A 20,374-nucleotide genomic window follows, 5' to 3' on the forward strand; every position below is an offset into this window, starting at 1 on the left:
ATGGCCCGTCTCCTTCTTCCTTTGCCTTAATAGTGAGGCTGCCAGGAGTCACCGGTTCCTTAAATGCCTGGCCCCTGGGGGCAATCCCTTACTCAGGCTCTGCAGCTGCCCCAGCTATCTGACACACTGCTTTTGGAGGGGGGAGGGGAGAAGGAAGAGGGTGGGTGGACGTGGGGCTGGAGGAAATGCTGGGCATGGGCAGGCAGGGGGCTGAGGAAGGTGGTCCAGGGGTACTTTACCTGTTCCTTTGTGGCAGAGGTTTTGCTTCTCACTGCTGCTGTGTGGGAACTCTTTGAGCTGAGGGGCTCAGGGTTGTGTGTGTGTGTGTGTGTGTGTGTGTGCGTGCGCGCGCGCGTGAACACACGTGCGCACACACACAGTCCAATGGGAAGGTCAAGGCAGTCTGCTATTTTGCACAAGTCCAGGGGATACCATTCATCTATGTATGGTGACTGCACAGCCTGTTAGCCTTCCTCCCCCTTGACACTCCTGCAGCCCAATCCCCCAACCTGAAGGGCAGGAGGTTCATCGCCCTGTGGGAGGGTGGCTGGACACCATGCCCCTACCCCTGACCTCCATCCCAGCTGTTCAAGCCCCTCCTTATTCTTTCCTCACTGTCTGTAGTCTACCTGCATGGCTAGACCCTTGACCAGCCCACACAAGGTTCTGCACCTGGAAGGACCTGTTGGCTGATCAGCAGCCCTGCCCTGGGCCCCCTCCTGTCCGGAAATGACCCCCGCTTGCCAGCCATAGCAAAAGCATCACAGCTACTTTTGCTTCATCCCTGGGGGCAGGGGCAAGAATAGAACAGGAGTGTCCAGAACTTGAGCCCATGGGCAGATTCCCCAGGCCCACTGGGAGGGGTTACTCTCAGTCCAGGCCTTAAAAGGGAAATTACCGGTTGCAGCTGCTGTTGGGACCTGTAGGGTTAGCATGGGATAAGTGTGCTGGCCAACAGGGAGGGGTTGGGGGTGGTGACCTGAAAGTCCCCCCATCTAGCCTTGGCTTCTCTGGCCCATCTGTCGGAACTGGTGCCCGGCCAGCCGTGTTGCCTTCTGTAGATGCATGCCACACCTGTTCTTGAGGCTTGCCCTGTCCCAGGGCTTCTGGCTGGATTGGGGTGAGGGTGTGTGAGAATCCTGTCCAATGGACTTCTTTGGCTTTGCAGATCTGGATTCTCTCCATACTCCCAATCTCCACAAGAGGGTGTTAGGGAGATGGGCACACACACACACACACACACACACACACACACACACACACACACACAGAGGAGGAGGAGGAGGAGTTGTTGTTGTTGTTGGAGGAGGAGGAAGAGGAGTTGTAGGTGTTGTAGGAGGAGGAGGAGACGACCAGTACTAGGAGGCAGGGAGTGGATGGGAGAGGCAATCACAGACCCAGGAGGCTAGTTTTGCTCAAAATGCTCTGTTTATTGCTCTATTCAATGACCACGAGCAAATTATAAAAAGACACCAAATGTCTCTGTCTGCCGTGGAATAAATATTTAAAGTCAGCAATAAAAACACGTGGCTCCAAGATAACACATGTTGCCGAAGAGTCATGCATACCCCGCGGATGGGCTCTCAACACACGCGTGGACACAGGAACACACGCAGAGCTGCACGCAGCAAGACTCCTGGGAAGGCTTCCCACGATGACACAGAAAAATGTTTCCCACAGATCTGGGGTGAGTTCCCAACCCACCCTCGGAGCTCCCCCTCTCCCTCCCATCCCCCCCCAGGGCCCACGTCCTCTGGGTGCACATCCCCACCTGTCCCCTTCTTCCCCGGTGCCTCGCAGGCTGGTCACTGCCTCCTGAGGACCTGTGACACCCAGGGGCCATCCAGGCTGTGATACTCCCCTACAACCCAGAGACCTCTCCCTAGATGAGATCTCTCTCCCCACCCAGGAGCTTCCCACACCTGACCTCCAGGTCCTCCGGCCCTTCTCCCCACCCCGATCCCAATAACTGAGGGTGAAATGCTATCTGCCTGTTGGGAGAAGTGGGGTGGGGGCCAAGCCAGGCACTTCTGCCTGGGCTGCTTAGGGGCTGGAGCTCATGACCCCTATCCTAGGCTGAGGAGACACAGTGTCCGGTACAGACAGCAGAGATGGATGGACAGACAGAACACGCTGTTCAGGACACGTGGAATGCAGCACAAACATTTTGGATCAAGTAGCAATGGAACCATTGTTAAAACTGAGGCCCCAGGTCTGCGTGGTGTGGGTCGGGTCCTGGAGCCCCAGGCCTGGCCTGGCACGTCACTCCCCCACCCTGCCCCACTCCCCAATATATACAGTAGGAATTGCTATGTTGGGGGTAAGGGCCAGCTGGAGAGAAGGAAGCAGGAGGGGCAGGGAAGGGAGCAGGCCAGGACCTGAGGCTGGGCCCTGGGGGTGTGGCTGGGGTAAGGGCCCAGACTCAGGCTGGGTGGTGCCAGGAGGACCTTGGGGGAGCAGAGAGGTCACTCTGGGGACTGGCGGGACAGCTGCTTCTCATACAGGCTCATGACATGATGCACAAACTGGTACTGCTCGCACGTCTGGATCATGCCGCCCCTGCCCGGCAGAGATGCACGGTGGGGAGGGGGTTGTTGAGGGATGGGCTGTGGGAGGTACCCCCAAACCCACGGAATACCAATCACTCATGAGGGGCCTTGTTTTTGTGGAGGCTGGAGAGGCCAACCCTAGCCAGGCGATTCCCTCAGCTCCTCCCTGCCCCTCCCAGCTTCGGTGCCGACAGCAGGGACAGAGATGGCATCCCCACCACTCCCAGCCTGTCCTGGCCACCCACTGTTTCTCTTTCCTCTTCATCCAGCACCGCCTGTCCAGATCCAGCCCCTCCACTTATCTAACTTCCCTACCCCATCAGCCAGCGGCCAGTCCATACCCAGTGTGCCCTCCTGCCCCTCATCCTGAGCACAGTCTCTCCCTTCTGCCCCTAGGGCTCACGCTCTCCATGTGCCCCCACCCTGCCCGTGGGCTGACCTGTCCTGACGGAGCTGGCACGTGGTCTTCAGGATGTCCACCACACCCTCCTGCCGCAGCTGCTGGCAGCAGATGCTGGTGGCAATGAAGCAGCCAGTCCTCCCAATCCCTGCGCTGAGGGCCAAGGGGATGGGTGGGGTGAGGGGCAGGGCAGCAGGGGTGAGTGGGCTGCCCTGCCCTGGCGGGTGGCTGGGAGGACCCACCTGCAGTGGACGATGATGGGGGCACAGTGGGGCCCCTCCTGCTGGGCAGCCTCCTCCACCTCCTGCACCAGGTGCAGGAGTGGGGGGGCCCGGTCTGGGGTCTTCTGGTCGGGCCAGGACGTAAACCAGTAATGCTTCAGACCTCGCTCTTCAGTCCCGCTCTGTCCAGGAGACAGAGGCCCACCCCAGATACACGTGAGCTCTGTGAGCCCACAAAGCACAGAGATGGGGATGGGATGGGAGGAGGAAGAACACAGGGGGGGGGGGAGGACACAGGGAGTGGGGCCTCTGGCCTCTGCCATAGACACCACATTGCCCAGTGGCACCAGACAGAGACCCAAAGCCAGCGTGGTAGTGGCGGCTGGCCAGTGGAATTGGCATTCGTCTTCACACATCATCCAAGAGAGGCAGAGTCCCTTCTCCAATTCATTCCTGCCTCCCAGTTTCTTATTTTAACAAACAGCCCAGTCACCCCTGCGCCACATAACCAGAGCTCAGGGACCTTCCTCTCGTCTTGCTGTGCTTGGTCTGACTCCCCCTCAACCTCCCTTTCTGGGGAAACAGGAAGCTGGTTCCTTGGGCCCTGGATCATCTGGCTGTGAAAGCTCCTACAGCCTCTGCCCCCCACCCCTTCCTGGCCCTTCCTGCCCTCCAGCCAGGCTTGTATCTCAGAGCTGTTCCGGGGGGCACTGCCCTCTGGGAGCATCCTCTCCAGTGGAGAGGGGCAGCTCAGAGGAACAGATCTCAGGCTTTGAACTGGACCTTGTGACTGTCAGCATCACTGGACTTCGCAATCTATCAGCTTCCCGGTGCCTGGCTCGCCTCTTCCAGTCTTTGGGGTTATGAGAAGGGAAGGGCTCTATCATTTCTTAAAGAGAGAACCCACTGATCCTCCTGACTCCAAGTGAACAGTCTGTTCTCTTATGCTGCTCCTGAAAGAAGCACAGCTTCAGGGTGGGAGGATACCTTCCCCCACTCTTCTGGGCTGTTTCCTATTGCTCATATCTTGTGTCTCTCCGCGCCTTCCCCCTCCCCACCATTTTTTTTTTTTGTAATCACAACTTCCTCCTGCAACCCAAATACAGCAAGGAGTGTCTACCCTCTGGTGGACAGATTGGGTACTACAGGCCAGAAGGCCTGTATCCCAGGTGAAGTGGGTGCTTTTAGCAGGGATCTTGAAGTCACCATGGTCTTTCAGTTATAAGGACAGTGCTGGAGGCAGCAGGAGACCCCTTGTCCAGACGGTCCTGGATTTGGGTGCATTTGAAGCAGAGCTGGAGGCATTATGAATAACTGTGTAGACACACAGAGAGCCCAAAAGCATAAAATGCAACAGGTTTGGTCCTGCTTCTGTCCCCTGGGTCCATTCAACCCTCCCTAATCCCTTGCTCACAAGTAATTCCTGGGAGACATAGGACTTGATTTCAGCTAGAGTGGACTGTGGAACCCTGTTCTGTGGCATCCTCCATAAAGCCCTTCCCCCCAGCAGCCCCGCCCAGGCCTTACCCTGAGGGAGATGAGTCGCAGCCGGTAATCCTCAGTGTGAATGACTTTGCGCACGGTGATCTCGACACCATCATATACCACCTGCTCCTCCGGCCAATACTCGGTGCACTTCTGTAGGGCCAACATCAGGCTGCGATACACTCCCAGTTTCCCAACCATGCTCTCCCCAGTGCCCCGTCAGGGCCAGCCAGGAGAGATATAAAGTGGCAACAGGTTTGCAGTTAGAGAGTACTGGGTTCAAAACTCAGCTTCATAACCTTTAGGTTACCTCCCTTTTCTGAGCCTCAGTTACCTGATCTGGAAAATGGGAGTCATATCCATCTTGAAGGGCTTTTCTAGGGGCTCAATTAAATGGGCTGTTTCGAGTATGGAAGTAGCCTGCGTCAGCCCTGGCAGCCTAGGAGGCCGCAGAGCATTCTGCTTAAGATCCTGGGCACTGGAGGTAGAGAAGCCAGCTCCAGACTCTGCCTCTGACTACTGGTGTGGCTCTGAGCAAATGACTTAACCTTGCTGAGCCTCCTACTTCCTCACCTTGACTGTGGAGTGAGCACTACCGACCTCACAAGATTGTTGTAAGACTATGGAAACAAGAGGCTTACGGCACGAAGCTGCAGACACCTGGTAATGGTGCAGGGGTGCCTACCTCGTTCATCTCCTCGATGTTGGTGATCATGACAATGATGGGTGTGTGCTCCTGCCACACCATGTGCCAGAAGTCGCCAACCGTGCTGACGATGGGTCCCTGAGTGGCAATGTACACCTTCTCCTCCCCACCGTAGCCCTGTGGCCAGCCAAGTCCAGGCTGTCAGGGTCAGATGCAACGTTCCTGGGGCCCAGTCCCCACACTCAGGCTCTTCCCGGGGCTGGCAGCAGCCGCACTGGCTTAGGGACAAGCCTGGAGGATGGATCCCACCAGCTTGGGCCTCCTTTTCAGGGAACGGGTGTTAGGATGGGGCTACATACCCGGATGTAGTTGGCGTTGATATAGGAACTCAGAGGGTCGTCAGGATCTGGTGAAGTCAGACACACTCTGCTGTGAGGGTCTGGGGTGGGAGAGACAGGTGAGGCTGGGATCCGACGTGTGCAATCCCCCTGGACAGGGCCCACCTTACCTGGCCCATTCAGGGCACCCACATTTGTTCTGAGACTCTAAGTTCCTCCTTCCCCTGCCCTGTAGCAAAACATTCACCCTTCCCCATGGCCCAGTGAGGCAGGCGAGGCCCAGGCTGAAGAGGAGGGTTGAGTGTGAGAGCCTGGGTCTCTACCTCTGTGGCATCAATGCCTGCCCCTTGCCCCTGCCCCTTAAGATGCCCTGGATTCACTGCGCCTAATGTTCTAGGGAGAAGAAAGCTAAGCAGAGAAAGGAGTTATCCGTGGTACACATCCTGGACAGCAGAGGTAGCAGGAGTTTGAATATATCCTCTCACCAACGTGCTGAGTGCGCTTGTAAAGCACATGGTCTTTCTAAGCCTCAGTTTTCCTGTCTGTAATATGGGGGTAAAGATACCGACTTCCTAGGATTGTTGGGAAGACAGATGAGAAAACAGCTGTGAACGTGCTAAGTAAAGTGCTTTATAGCTATAAAGGGCTGATGAGATTGGGGACGAAGGCCGAGGAAGACTATTGGGATAAGAGGAGTAAAACCTTCCACGCCTGAGCTGAGGCTAGGGTCGCCGCAGCAGATACGTGTGCACAAAGGGTTTTTTTTTTCCTCTTCAATCCATTCACGTGTCAAATCCCACGGTAAAGGTTTCTCATAACATCCCGCTCTTCTTCCTGGGGTAGAATCTGTTTTATTCCCGCTACAGCCTCCCTGCACTGCCGGCTCTGTCAGCCTGCAGAGGCTGGGGCCGAGGTGGAGACGGTGTGTGGGTTGGGCAGGGAGCTGGCTGGGGCCGCGGGTCCTGGCTGTGGACTAGCTCGGTCACCAGCTCACCGTCCTTTCTCTGGGCCTCGGTTTCTCTCCCGTATAGGGGGCCTGGACTAAGGAATTCAGATGTGCACAGCATGGGGCACGGTTAAGAGTCTGCACCACTGAGCCACACAACCTGGGTTCAAATCCTGCCTCTGACTTACTAGCTGTGCCAACGTGGGCCATTTACTTAAGCTCCCTGTGCCTTCTTCTGTAAACTGGGGGCATCCCTTTCATCGCAGCATTACTACTCTTGTAAAGGTTAAAGGAGTCCTCAGACCAGTAATTTAGCCCAGCATACAGAAAACACCAGGCAGTAAAAGTTGCTGCCGTTATTACCGCCATCATTACATGTGCTGCCATAGTTAACAGGTAAAAAGAAGGATGCCAAGTGGCAGGAGAAACGGCATGGAGCCTCTGCTCTCCAGCCTGTTATGCCTCAGCCCGAGTGCCTGAGGCTCTGGCGGGTGATTTGGGGGTAGGAGCAGGTGGGGGAGGGGCAGCTCTGTGGACAGAGGCGTAGAAGGATGTCTGGAGTGAAGAAGAGCATGGGTAAGCCGAGTGGTGCCCTGGCTGACCAGCAGGAGAGAGGAGCAGGGCGCGCTGCATGCGCCATCTCCCTTCCCCTTGTCAGCGCTGCCCAGATTAGGTGCCCAGACACCAGGGTCTTTGGTATTAAAGAACCACCGTGGGAATGGGAATGGGAATGGGAATGGTCCTTTTAACCCTACTGTGCCTGGCACTGTGCTTGAGAGTAAAAACTCCAAGATAAACAAGACATAGTCCCTGCTCCCAAGTGTTGAGCAGGCAGACAAGCAGTGTGTGGCCTGTGAGCACAGTGTGTGGCCCTGGCTTCCTGGAACAGGGGCACCTGGACGAGGTGTGAGGGACCAGTAGGAGGAGGAAGAGGAGGGCATGTCATTCAGTCTGATTCAAGTGCCCAGGGCAGGGTGGGGCTGCTGAGAGATGAGTTGGGGAGGAATCTGTTGACTAAGGGTCTTATAAGCCATGAGGATCAGCCTGGACCTAAACCCGAGGATTACAGGGTGACATGACAGTGTTGAAGGAGGAGAAAGACGACTGGATTTTGGTGACAATGATAGAAGATGGACAGGAGGGTAGGGTGTGGGAGTCAGACCAGTTAGAAGATTACTGCAATGATCCAAGTGAGATGTGTCTGGGGTCAGAGGGCTGCCCTGCCCTGCACAGCTCCAGGGGCATTAATTGTCAATGCAGTCGATGTACATGGCACCCTCTGAAACTGGGCAACTATCCCCTCCCCTGAAAAGTTACTTGGCAGTGAGGATGGAGAAGGGGCACTAGATTTGAGACACCCACTCATCCATTCACTCATTCACTCATCCACCCATTCATTCACTCAGATAGGTGCAGAGTGGCTACCACGTGCCAGGCACCCTTGGTGCTTGGGATACAGTGGCGAAATGGACAGAAATTGCTCCCCTGCATCTTGTTCTCAGTGATGCTGCTGAGTTCCTGGCCACTCTGTACTGTCACTGTCCACAGCTCTGTCTCTCCCATCCGCTTGTGAGCCTCCTGTGCACAGTCTATGTCTCATTCACGTCTGAATTCTCAGCCCTGGGGGCAGGGGCTCAGGAAACATGAGCAGAATGACTGTGAGAACAAACCTCAGGGCATCCTGGACCTGAGAGGGGACCTCTGCCAAGACTGCCCTGCCCTCTGTCACTGCCCCCACTCCGTCAGCCTCAGCCCAGCCTCTGAGGGCACAGGGTCAGTTCTTGCTGGCCACAGAGAACGTTCTCTGTTAGGCTTGGAGGCCTGGAGGCTCAGCGTGGCTCAAAGCCTCTCAGTAATCCAGTGCCAGGTGGAGTGATGGTCTGAGTCCCGTCCTCCCTCAGTGGCCTCTCTGCTCTGCCAGCAAAGGCCTAGGTTCTGGGGCACATGAGCCCCTCCCTCCAGGTGGGGCTAGGTGGGTGTGAGAGAGCAAGACAAGGGAAGAAAGAGGTGAGCAGCCCTGAGCAGTGCCTCCTGGCCTTACATGGTGCTTTGTTTAACCGGAACCACCTAGAGACTGTGTAACCATAGCAACCACAAGTCGATATTTTAAAAGTTAAAAATAAGTCATGACATCTTACATGTTGTTGGAGATGCTGATGGCAAAACTGCCTTTTTAAAGCCTTGTCACTCCATAAACTGAGTAGAGTAGGTTTGTGGGGATTCACTTTCAACAAGTCACCCCTCGGAGCTAGCCCTGGGGCCTGGGGCTAAAACACAGCAGGGTGACACACAGACAGGGGCTCCATTGAAGTTACCTGAAAATGACACCCCAGAGCTGAAAGAGAAACCTTAGGCCACCTGGTCTAACTACCCCCAGAGAGGGAGAATCCCTATCAGACCCTCCAGGGACTGCTCATGTAGCCTTGTTTGAACACCTTCAGTCGGGGCACTTACTCCCCAACTAGGCGGCTCACTCCCTTGTGGAGTTGCTCTGCCCGGTAGAGGATGCACAATCTGGACAAAATAAACTCGGGGTAGACAAAAGGGCCCAATTCTGGGGTCACAGAGACCTGGTTTGAAACTCAGTTCTGTGTGACTGTGGATGAGCCACTTAACTTCTCTGAGCCTTAATCGCCTCTCCTTAAAATCTGCCCACTCTGAAGAGACCAAGGATGCGAGAACACCTGCTGATACCACGCACTGTGTAGGAGCTGCTGCTGTTGTCATTCTTTCTGGGTTTCCACAGAGCCCAGCACAACACCTGGCCACGCGAAGGGTCCGGAGGGTGTGTGTGAAGGAATGAATTAACCTCTGCCCTCAGTAGGGGGTGTTTCTCTTCACTGGGCATCGCCACTCTCCATCCCTCCTCATGACCCTGGAGGTCCAGCTCTGGGGTTAAGGTCTTCCTCAGGGCGAGGGGATACCCAGGGGAGGGTGAGCCCCCCACAACCCCTCTACCCCCAGGGCACTGAGTACTCACTGGGAAGGATGGTTTTGTACCGGTTCTTCCGTACCAGCCCAGGGATGTCATACTCTTTCGGATCCACAAAGTTCATGGGGATTTCCTGCAGGAGGAAGGACATGGGGATGTGAGCAGCCATGGGCCGATTCTCAGATATGTTTGAATCCAGGGGCTGCTGTGCCCCAACTTCTAGTCAAGGGGCTGGCTTGAGTGCATGTGTTCATTCAACATTTACTATTAAATGAGTTCGTGCACACACAAAACGCAATTAGAACACTGTCTGGCACGCAACGAGTACGTAAAAAATGTTATTATTACTACTGTCTACTGAGGGCCAGTCTGGCACAGAGTAGACACTAAATAAATGGTCAATAAACAAGAATAAGAGTTTGAAAAGCAATCTGGCCAGTCACCAGCATCTCCCACGCTCCCTGTGCTGCAGCCAAACTGAGTGGCTTTGTTGATCTGTGTTCCCACCCTGGACATCCCTCGCTCAGGACCTTGTGTTGTGCTGCTCACTCTGTACCCCACCCGATTCTCATCTTCTCATGTCCTTCCTGTCCATCATCAATGCCACCTCCTCCAAGAAGCCTCCTCTGATTCTCCAGCAGGAGAGGAGCCTCCTGAGCTCCCAGGGCTGTATTTGCACCTCCCAATCATTCCTTGTCAAGAGCTCCAAGTCTGGACTTCTCTGCCTGGAATATGAGGTCTTCTGGGGCCTGGCCTTTCTTTACCAACAGCTGCTTTCAAGATTCCTGTCCTTCAGTTATGCCCGTTCCTTCCTGTTTCTAATATGCCATTCTCCATCTTGCCTCCAGGGCTGAGCTTGTGGCATTGCACTTGCAAGGAGCACCCCTCTTCAGTTCTCCACATCATTCCCACCCTTCAAGGTTCCTCTCTAGCCTCACCTCCCCCCATGTCCTCTGGGATGACTCCCCAGTGCTCCTCGCTTCTTCACTCCCCTTCTATCCACCCACACATGGTCCTATAGCGTTCACTGTGTTTGGACCCACTAAGTAAGCTCTTTGTAAAATGAGGCTCATAATACTTTCTAGGGTTGAAAAGAATAAAAACATGTGTGAAAGCGCCATGGGGTGGGTGTGTAGGCTGTGTTCCTTTCTCTGGGCAAGATCAACAACGATCTACTGAACAGGAAATGCTTAGAGGACACAAGTCCCCTTCAAGGCGGTGGGAACTCGGGGCGGGATCAGGGGTGGGATCGTCCAGGAAGGCTTTCTAGAGGCATCAGGGGTGGGAGATGATGTGCAAAAAGGCCCTGGAGGAGAAAAACATGGGGGTGGGTAGTGTTGGCCTAGTTTGAGGTGGACAGTCCCTGCAGGGGCTGGGGGACGTAAGGCTAGAAAAGGGGTCTGGGGCTAGCCCAACTCGGGTGATGCAGGCCATGCCAAGCTCTACAGGGTTTGGAGCAGTGGGTCACAAGGTGACGGAGGTCTTCTCCGAGAGCCACTGGGTCCATACAGGGAGCAGGGGGCTGGGGAGGGGGGGGGGATTTGTGAGGGAGGCACATCGGTTCCCCATCCCCCTGGCTTCTCCCAGGAGAGACTCTCCTCAAACACTCATGGCCCCTCACCCATTCTGCTCACAGAGGTGGGCAAGTAGCCTGATGGGTGCACTTGATTGAGGAATGGGCTTTTGGGTCCCAGCCTCCTCCTTCCTCCTCCTCTTGGGCCCTCCTGCCAGGAAAGAATTATAGGGATGCCCCATGGGGCCCACGATATGCCAGTACCACATGGGGTGGGTAGAAAGTTTAAATCTGGGGGTCACTATTGCTACATACTTAAGCCTCATTTTAAACCTCGTCTTCACCAACAAAAATAAAGACGATACTGTGATCTCCTAGGACTTAGCTCTTAACTGGTTGAGCATCCAGGCAGGTAAAACAGGGGTGGCATTTACTGGGTCCCTCGAAGTCCAACAGGAGGCAGCTGCAGGCTGTAGCACAAGTCTAGAGAGGAGGTGATTAGACCACCTAAGCTACAGCCACAGGGGTGGAAAGATGTCAAAGGGGCACAAACAATGCGTGGTGATGTTGGGCAGGAGGAGGGTGGGAAAGTAGCAGCCAGAGGGAGGGCTTTCTATAGCTTTCAAAGCACAGGGCTAGCCCTAGCCGGTTTGGCTCAGTGGATAGAGCATCGGCTTCTGGACCAAAGGGTCCTGGATTCGATTCTGGTCAAGGGCACCTACATTGGTTGCAGGCTCCTCCCCGGCCCATGCCCTAGTCAGGGCGCATGCAGGAGGCAACCAATTGATATATTTCTCTCACATGGATATTTCTCTCTGTCTTTCCTGCTCTCTTCTACTCTCTCTAAAAATCAATGGAAAAATATCCTGGGGTGAGGATTAAAAAAAAAAAAAAAAAAAAAAAGCACAGGGCTGGGCACCGAAGACTCAGGAATGCCAGTGAACACCAATCACCCGGATGGGCGCTTTGCATACCTTAGTGATCCCTTTAATCCTTGCAACATCCCCATTTTCTAGATGAGGAAACCGAGGCCCAGAGGGGAAGCAGCTTGCCCAAGCCATGAGGAGAACTGATAACACAATGGTGTTCATCTATCAGATGTTGAGTTCTGGGCACCCCAGTCCGGTGCCCTGCTGGTTAGGTGACTGACTGAGTAGAGAGGTCTGCCCACCAGGGGGTAGCGGGCTCAGGGGACTCACAAAGAATTCCGCCTGCAGCAGGAAGGGGTCCAGGGCCTTTTCGTGGAGCTCCTCAGCCTGCAGGACGCGGGAGGCACTGAGCAGGTACTCTCGGGCTGACTCCTCACGTGGGGACATGAGGTAGCCGAAGCCCTCCTCGTTGCAGCCGGGTGTGCACATGTCCAGGGTCAGGGAGACGTTGGAGCCCCTCCTGGAAGGACCGGGAAAGGGGAAGTGAGTCTCAGGGGCAGCGAGGGGCATCAGCTTGGGGCTTGGAGTGGGAAGACGAGGGGCAGAGAGATCGGGGGGTGGGAACTGGGTGGGCTCCAAGAAGAGAATGGGGGTGCGACAAGGAGTGCAAGTCTCAGCCTCAGGCGCAGGCCTGCCTCCCCGCCTCCTGCTAGAGTAGCTAGCTGAGTGAGAAGTTGGGGGCCCCAGATCCAAAGGTTCCATCTGAGGCAACCTTAACACAGGCCTCCCCTGGACTCTCCCCTGTCAGTCCTGGAGGCAGCACCCAGCCCTGTGGCCCCCAGGAAACTCCCAGAGAGAGGGCACCTGCCTAGATCAGAGAAGCAGGGCTTGACCCTTGGTAGCACAGTCCTGGGCCTGGCAGTCTGGGATGAGGTGGCCAATGAGTCAAGGACATCTCATCGAGGAGAGGCCGGGACCCTCGCTGTCAGGGAAAGAGGGAGTTCCGAGGGCAGCATGGCGGCGGCAAGGGTGTCTGCCCTGGACAGACTCTACTGTGTTCACTCTCCAAAGGCCCAGAACAGGGAGGGCCCTCATTATAGGGAAAGGGAAACTGAGTCCCAGAGAGGGGACAAGCATCGTCCAAGCTCGTGCAGTAAGGGGGTAGCAGAGCTGAAACAAAAAGTTAGGTTTACCGACACCTCATTCAGTGCTCTGTCCATGACATCGTGTGTGTGTGATCTGGCTTACCCCGCTAGCCTCTGAAAAGAGGGTGTCGACACCTCCCAAAGTGGGATCAGGGACACACTCTATAAAAGTATGGTTCTGTGGTCAAGTGGCTTTGAGGAATGTCACATACTACCCCCTTGCTGATTTACAATGAACAGGAGCACGTTAAAGGACCTGACAAGACCTGCAGTAAAGAAACTTACTTGTGCACAGGAATGTACAGTGAGCATGCTCATGTATGCATTTGTGTACGCCCATGTGCTTGTGTGCAGTAACAGGATTTCTTAGCACTCAAGAAATCCTGTTACTGCACACAAGGCATTCTGATCAGACCTAAAGAGCATGTGTTTACACTGGCTAAGCTATGAGGTCAGCTCGTTCTTGGGCATGGGAGGTAAGAATCAGGCATCTGCCCTTCTGACCGGGAGCTGAGCGCTCCAGGGCCCAGAGAGCCCCCCCCTCCTCCACTCCTCCCACCTCTCCTGCAGACCCATGGACTTGACGGTCAGTGAGGCGGGGTCAGCCTCAGGCTTGATGTCCATTGTGCAGTCAAACACAGGCGTCTCGGGGACGGGGTCCAGGTCCAGGAAGTCATCTTCGACCTTCTCTTCCATCCACTCGGAGTAGGTGAAGGAGGGCTGGCGGCTTACCGACTGGCGCCTGTCCTCGGGGGGCAGTGGTGTGGGCGGCTCTGGGGGAGCCCTCAGGAGGTGCCACACCTGGTTGGAGGGATAGAGCATCACAGACTTGGGACCATGCTGCTGCCCCCTCGCTGGTGGGCTGCGCATGGAAGCAAGCCCCTTGCCCCTCAATGTCTAGAGCAGCTCTGCTCTCCTGGGACCTATCTGCATGGCACTGCCCCTCACAGTGATGGCAGGCTCCACCCCCCACCTTGTCCCCCTGGCCCCTCCATCCCTCGACCTCTCGGTTTCTTGTGGATTGAGGGCTTCTTGGTGGGCTGTGGGGGTTCCTGCTTGTCTTCTCCCTGCCTCGGCCCCGTTCCCCTGCCTAGAACACTGTAGATCAATTCTGAAGGTGCTCTCACCCCGTGTGGGCCACAATGATGGAGAGGGACAAACAGCCCATCCCTCAGACCTACCCAGAATGTCTAATGGGGGCTGGTGGGGATCAGGCCTCAGGGTCAGGAGGCACCTTACCAGGCTGGTAACGAGGAGCACAGACAGAGAGACCAGCAGCAGACTGGGGACTTCCCAGGTCCCAACGCCCAGCCAGGCCTGGGAAACAGACAGACAGGTCACGGTGATTGGTGGGGAAGAGGCAGAGTTCTCATCTGTTTCAACAGGGACAGAACCAAGGCTCTGAAAACTTCAGGTCAGATGGGGGTGGGGAGCAGGGAGAAGAGCTCCAGGGGGTGGGGCTGCCTTTGGAACTCAGAGAAGGCCCGCACAGGGCTTGGTGCGAAGGGAGGCCCCCAACCGCTCCTCCCTGCCCTGGAGGTCCCGGATACTCACCCTGGGTCCCAGCTGTTCCAGGAGTGTGGCATTCTGCAACCAGGTGGGGCCATAGCCGCTGAGCCAGAACATCCCGCAGGCAAGCTGGACAAGTGGACTGAGTTAGGAGCCTGGGCTTTGTGCGCCCCTTCCCACTCCAGCCTGGCCCCAAGGTCCAGGCTGCACAGCGGAGGGCAGGGCCCTGGTACTGTGTGCCGAAGAAGGCCCGAGGACTCTCTCTGGAGAAGAGCTGACTAAAGGAGTCAAGGGGTAGCCCTTCCCAGGGGCCCCCCGAGATAGGAAGTCCTCAGAGAGACCCCATGCAGGGCCAGAGGCTTGGGTGGAGGCTATTCCTGCTCCTGGGGTGAGGGAGGGCAGGGTGTGAGGGGCTTGGCTATTGAGGTGGTAGCTCAGAACTCCAGCCCGAGGGCTGGGAATCACCAAGGGGCACCAAGAAGGGCCCTCACCTCTCCGCATCCCCAGGTGGCCAGCTTGGGGAGGAGGTGGAGGGCTGTCCCTCAAGCCGCACTCTCTCCAATCCCTCCTGGGGCCTGTGATGTCCTTACCAGGAACTGGGAGGCAGCCAACAGGCACAGGCTGCTCTTGACCGTGAGGGAGTGGCTCCAGGTGCCCGGAGGTGGCGGCTTCTGAGCTGGCTCAGAGGGTGATGAAGGAGGGGGTGGCGGTGGCATTTCTCTCCGCGGGTCCGTGAGCTCTTCGGCCTGGTCCAGGGCCTCCATCACTACCGGCTGGGGGAGACCTGTGGAAGGCGTACAGCCGGCCGCTGACTCGGGGCCCGTGGGCCCACGGTGGCCGCTCCTCCTGGGGCTGCCGTGCCTTCCTCTCAATCCGGGATCAGTCAGCGTGGCTCCACTTCCAGCAGTCACCCTCGATTAGCAAAGCAATATTCACCTACCTTCGTCAGAAACAGCTAAGTGTGGGTGGACAAATTATTTCTCTTTTATTTCTCCAGTAACAGAGTTAAAATGGCAGGAGGTTTTTCAGGGAGTTAACATCCGTGTGTTTATGCAGCTTCATTCTTTCCCATTTCTTAAGGAAACAAAAACCAACCACCTCAAACTCAATTAGAGAGAGAGAGAGAGAGAGAGAGAGAGAGAGAGAAGACAGCACAACCAGGTTGTGCACGTGAATAACCCACCCACGCCTGCCTTCCGGATTTTTGACTCCCGAGCCCTGGGCTCTGACTGGGGCTTGGGGCTGGAGGCTGGACACGTGACAAGATCCTAGCCACAGCCCTTCCCCAACCTCGAGACCCGCTCCCTGCCCCCACCTGAGGAGGAGTGTGGGCGGGCAGGGTGGTGTAGAGGAAAATCTGGGTGTAGTAAAATTGATTATTCAATGTCTGGAATTCAGTTCTGGGTCTGTCCCTAGTTGTGTGACCTTGGGAGGGTCACCCACTCTCTGGGCCTCAGTTTCCACACCTGGAAAATGAAAGTTGGGCTCAGCCCTTGGATTTCTAATTATGCTTTATGGAGCCCTAGTATTCACTCAGGTGCACCAGGTATTACCACGTGCTGAGTCCCTCTGCCTGTGGAAGCTCTGCTTGTCCCCGTTCCATATACTGGGTTTCCTTTAAGACCATTTCAACACAGGGTTCCACTACTGAGAAAGTCTGAACACCACTGGTTTAGATCTGGGGCCCTGACTGCCGTGTAGGGATTCCAGCAGCAGCCACTTGCTGAGTCCTGGATGTGGACGATCCCCTCCAAACCCACATGTTCCAGGCTACTGCCAAGAAGAGAGGGACCAGCAACAGGGCTGTGTAACGCTTGACAGTGGGGATGGAACTGTCCACCCATCGCTGTGTATATGGGACAGTGGACTCCTTTTCTGGTTGGGTTCATGTGTCTCTGCTCATTCATGTGTGAGTCCAAAAGGTGAGGGCCTCCACCTTTGCCCACAAAGACTACAGTTACGAATTACAGGAGCGCACAGCTCAGATCCTGGCCGGAACACCCACAGCAAGACCACGTGAAGCCAGCGTAGTTGTCTGTCCTTGTGCTTGCTTGCTCGCTCACAGGACGTCAACCAAGCATCTCCTGTGGCCTGGACCAACAGTGCTGTGCAGAGCGCAGGTCCTGGGAACAGCTGCATTTCCATCACAGGCTCCTCCTTTCCAGATGCTGACCCTGTATAGCTCCCTACCTGCTGTGTTCCAACCACACTCCATGCACTTCCTCAGGTGAGCCCACCCTCTGTACTTTGCACAGGCTATTCCCTCTGCCTGGAACATACCTCCAATACCCTGCACCCCCTACCCCATGACATCCCCCCCACTTTGCCAAGTTACCTCCTATTCCTCTTGTAGAACTCAATCAGTGTCACCAGATGTAGGTCCTGCCCTATCATGTGTGCCGGGTACCCTAAGCCTCTCCTTCGTCCTGCCAGCAGCAATACCCCTGGAATGTGAGTGCTTTACCTTTGCTAATTTACTCGCTTCACAGTACTCGTATGAAGTGGGTACTACTATTAAGCTCGTTTTACAGAAGATCAAGATGAGGCTAGCTACTAAGTGGCTGAGGTGGGTTTAAACTGAGGCAGCTGGACAGGCTTTGGAGTACATTACACTCACTACAGTTTGCAAAATTGTTTGTTGAGCCAGCCAGTGTGGCTCAGTGGTTGAGCATCGACCCATGAACTGGGAGGTCCTGGTTTGATTCCCAGTCAGGGCACATGCCCAGGTTGCATGCTCGATCACCAGTGGGGGTGGTGCCTCGGGAGGCAGCTGCTGGATGATTCTCTCTCATCGTTGATGTTTCTATCCCTCTCTTCTTCTCCCTTCCTTCCTCTCTCTGAAATCAATTAAAAAATATATTTAAGAACACTTATTTATTGAAAATCATCTCCCCCACTGTAAGTTCCATAAGGGCAGGAGTGGTATCAGTTTTGTTCATCATGATTGTCCACAGCATTTAACGCAAGTCCTGGCATGTAATCCTGCCGTAAATACTTATCAGTGAATGATGATGCGTAAGTAATCATCTTTGGCTCAGTTTTCTTACTGATAAATGGGGACCATCATATGTACTTTGAAAAGGTTGTTATGAAGACTATCGATAAAACATGCAGGATGGTATTTTATCTGGAAGCATTTAGAAGGTGTGCTTGATACACGTCAGATGATAATAATGATTACACAGGCCTCCCAGTCTCCTGGGTAAAACAGACGAGTGGACTCATTTTTACAATACAGTGCATTAAGTGACAAATCGGAGTGCTTCTGGAGTCCGTGGGGGCTGGGGAGGACCTCCACCTTTGCCCACAAAGACTACAGTTACGAATTACAGGAGCGCACAGCTCAGATCCTGGCCGGCAAGGGGGAAAGAAAAACACAACTACAGCTAAGAGATGGAGCATGCAGGAAGCCAAGCGTTTCCACTATAGATATGCAGAGGTTCTATTACTCAAGTGGCAAGGTCTCCACCCACACCCTCTGAAAAAGCAGCGGAGGGATGCTGCCAAATATGGAAGGCTGGGGGGGCACGCAAGCTGCGGACTTTGGACGATCCCTCCTTCTCCCTGGGCCTCGGGTGCCTTATCTGTAGAACGAGGGGCTTGAACTAGAACTCCATGCTTTTCGGATGTTCCTGCCACCCCGGGAGGACAGGGGGCTGGGTCTCGGGAGAACACAAGCTCACACAATCTTGAACGTGGCTGCTCTGTTTTAAAATTCATGGGTGCTCTTTGTTTTACACTCTGGTATATATGCATATATATATTTTGTTTTAATATTAAAATAATGTGGGTTTCCCCCCCCTCCCAAAGCTTCGAATAAAATTTATGCTTCAGGAGAATGTGCTACATTTATCCTGTGGCTTTGCCCTCAGGGGTACATGCACCCCAGTCTGAGAAGCACGGAACTTGCCTGCAATAAAACATTATGCCGATGTTATAAATGATTCTGTAGATGAATATTTAATAACATGGAAAGAAATTTCAATGCTATGGAGAAAGGCAAGGTTACAAAACAGTATAATCCCCTTGGCCTTAAAAATTAAGAAAGTGTAAATGTGCATATAAAAAGGTGGAGGATACCAGATGTAGGACAAGAGACTGACATGAGATGGTGCCTGCAGAGCCTGCAGCACCGTCGATACCTGGCACACAGTAAGCGCTCCATAATGCACACGATTAGTGGGAAGAACAGAAGCCAGGTGTTTACGACAGTTCTTTGGAAGAGGGTGAAATTATAGGTGATTTTTTCATTGTTTATATATTCTAAATTTTCTTCTAGAATATATAAATAAATGTGTATGAGTATATATATATATGTATGTGCATATATACACATACATTTATTTTTAGTGAGAAAAAATATTTTAAAAAAGACATCACAGTTCTGAAATTAGATACCATGAGGCTTAGTTAATATGCCCTGTTTCAGGGCCCTGACTCCCACTGGTCACATCTAAATGGATAGAAACATAGCCCTAGCTGGTTTGCCTCAGTGGATAGAGTGTCAGCCTACAGACTGAAGGATCCCAGGTTCAATTCAGGTCAAGGGCACATTCCCAGGTTGAGGGCTCGATCCCCACAGTAGGGGGAGTGCAGGAGGCAGCTGATCAATGATTCTCCCTCACCATTGATGTTTCTATTTCTCTATCCCTTTCCCTTCCTCTCTGAAATCAACAAAAATATATTTAAAAATAAATAAACAAATGGATAGAAACAGACCAAAGAGATGGTTACCAGAGGGAGGGGGTTGGGGCGATGGGTGAAAAGAGGAAGGGGAATATAATCAATAATCCTATATAATAAAAGCCTAATATGCTAAGTGTCTGGTTGTCCGGTTGTCTGTTCAACCAATCAAAGTGTAATATGCTAATGATATGCTAAGGCTGCTCAACTGCTTGCTATGACATGTACTGACCACCAGGGGGCAGACGCTCCGACCAGTAGGTTAGCTTGCTACTGAGGTCCGGCTGATCAGGACTAAGCGAGATAGGCCCTGGAGCCCTCCCACAGTCTCTTTCCGGCTGGCCAACCTCCCATATCCCTCCCTGGCCTCGATTGTGCACCTGTGGGGTCCCTTGGCCTGGCCTGCGCCTTCTTGCAATCCAGGAGCCCTCAGGGGGTGTTAGAGAGCCGGTTTCGGTCAGATCCCGTCGGCCAAGCCAAGGGACCCCACTGCATGAATTTGTGCACTGGGCCTCTAGTATTGTGATAAGTATGTACAGTGACAGATAATTACTAGATTAAGTGGAGTGATCACATTGTAAGGTATAAAAATGTCGAATCACTATATTATGCATCTGAAACTAATATAACCAATAATACTTAAATTTTTGTATACCAACTATACTTAAATTTTTAAAAATCTCAAACAAACAAAAAAACAAAAAAACAAATGCCCTTGGTAGGACATGGGAGATCGTGCATGGCTGTCTGAGACCCAGCCAGCTGTAGAACAGCCACTCAGAAGACAGACCCCTGATGATGTATGATAATTGCTTCTGCATATGAAAGATGGCAGGTTAACTAACTTGCAGGAAAGAAAACTGCAGCCTGGTGGGGCCCTGCATGCACATCTCAGAGACTAAGGTGGAGGCTGTTTCTTTTCTTTTTTTTAATCCACAGGGTACCTGGCAGTCTTGGGAGCCAAATGAATCCGACTGGTGGGTGCTCACTGAGCACCTGGCAGATGCCCACCTTTCAGAGCAGGGTTTCTTTAAAAGCTTTTCTGGGCAGAACTCTAACACTTCTTTACTCAGGAAGATTCACTATCAAACACACTATATTCTGCGTACAGTTTTGGAGGGGATTCACGGACCTTGAG

General features: G+C 53.9%; 1 protein-coding gene across 1 annotated transcript in view; it reads right to left on the reverse strand.

Annotated features, from left to right (window-relative positions):
- Window positions 1-1,409: 1,409 nt before the first annotated feature.
- PTPN5 (protein tyrosine phosphatase non-receptor type 5) overlaps window positions 1,410-20,374 on the reverse strand; it is a 45,160-nt gene continuing 26,195 nt past the window's right edge. The window contains exons 3-14 of the mRNA XM_080640556.1: window positions 15,144-15,337; window positions 14,599-14,682; window positions 14,284-14,361; window positions 13,604-13,845; window positions 12,230-12,419; window positions 9,566-9,650; window positions 5,661-5,740; window positions 5,341-5,478; window positions 4,698-4,808; window positions 3,192-3,352; window positions 2,989-3,102; window positions 1,410-2,559 (exon numbers count right to left, since the gene is read on the reverse strand). Of these exons, the coding sequence (XP_080496682.1) occupies window positions 2,466-2,559; window positions 2,989-3,102; window positions 3,192-3,352; window positions 4,698-4,808; window positions 5,341-5,478; window positions 5,661-5,740; window positions 9,566-9,650; window positions 12,230-12,419; window positions 13,604-13,845; window positions 14,284-14,361; window positions 14,599-14,682; window positions 15,144-15,337 (1,571 nt within the window). The 3' untranslated portion in view covers window positions 1,410-2,465. The remainder of the gene's footprint in view (window positions 2,560-2,988; window positions 3,103-3,191; window positions 3,353-4,697; window positions 4,809-5,340; window positions 5,479-5,660; window positions 5,741-9,565; window positions 9,651-12,229; window positions 12,420-13,603; window positions 13,846-14,283; window positions 14,362-14,598; window positions 14,683-15,143; window positions 15,338-20,374) is intronic.

This window comes from Plecotus auritus (assembly GCF_963455305.1).
Source record: "Plecotus auritus genome assembly, chromosome: 9".
Classification (NCBI taxonomy): Eukaryota; Metazoa; Chordata; class Mammalia; order Chiroptera; family Vespertilionidae; genus Plecotus; species Plecotus auritus.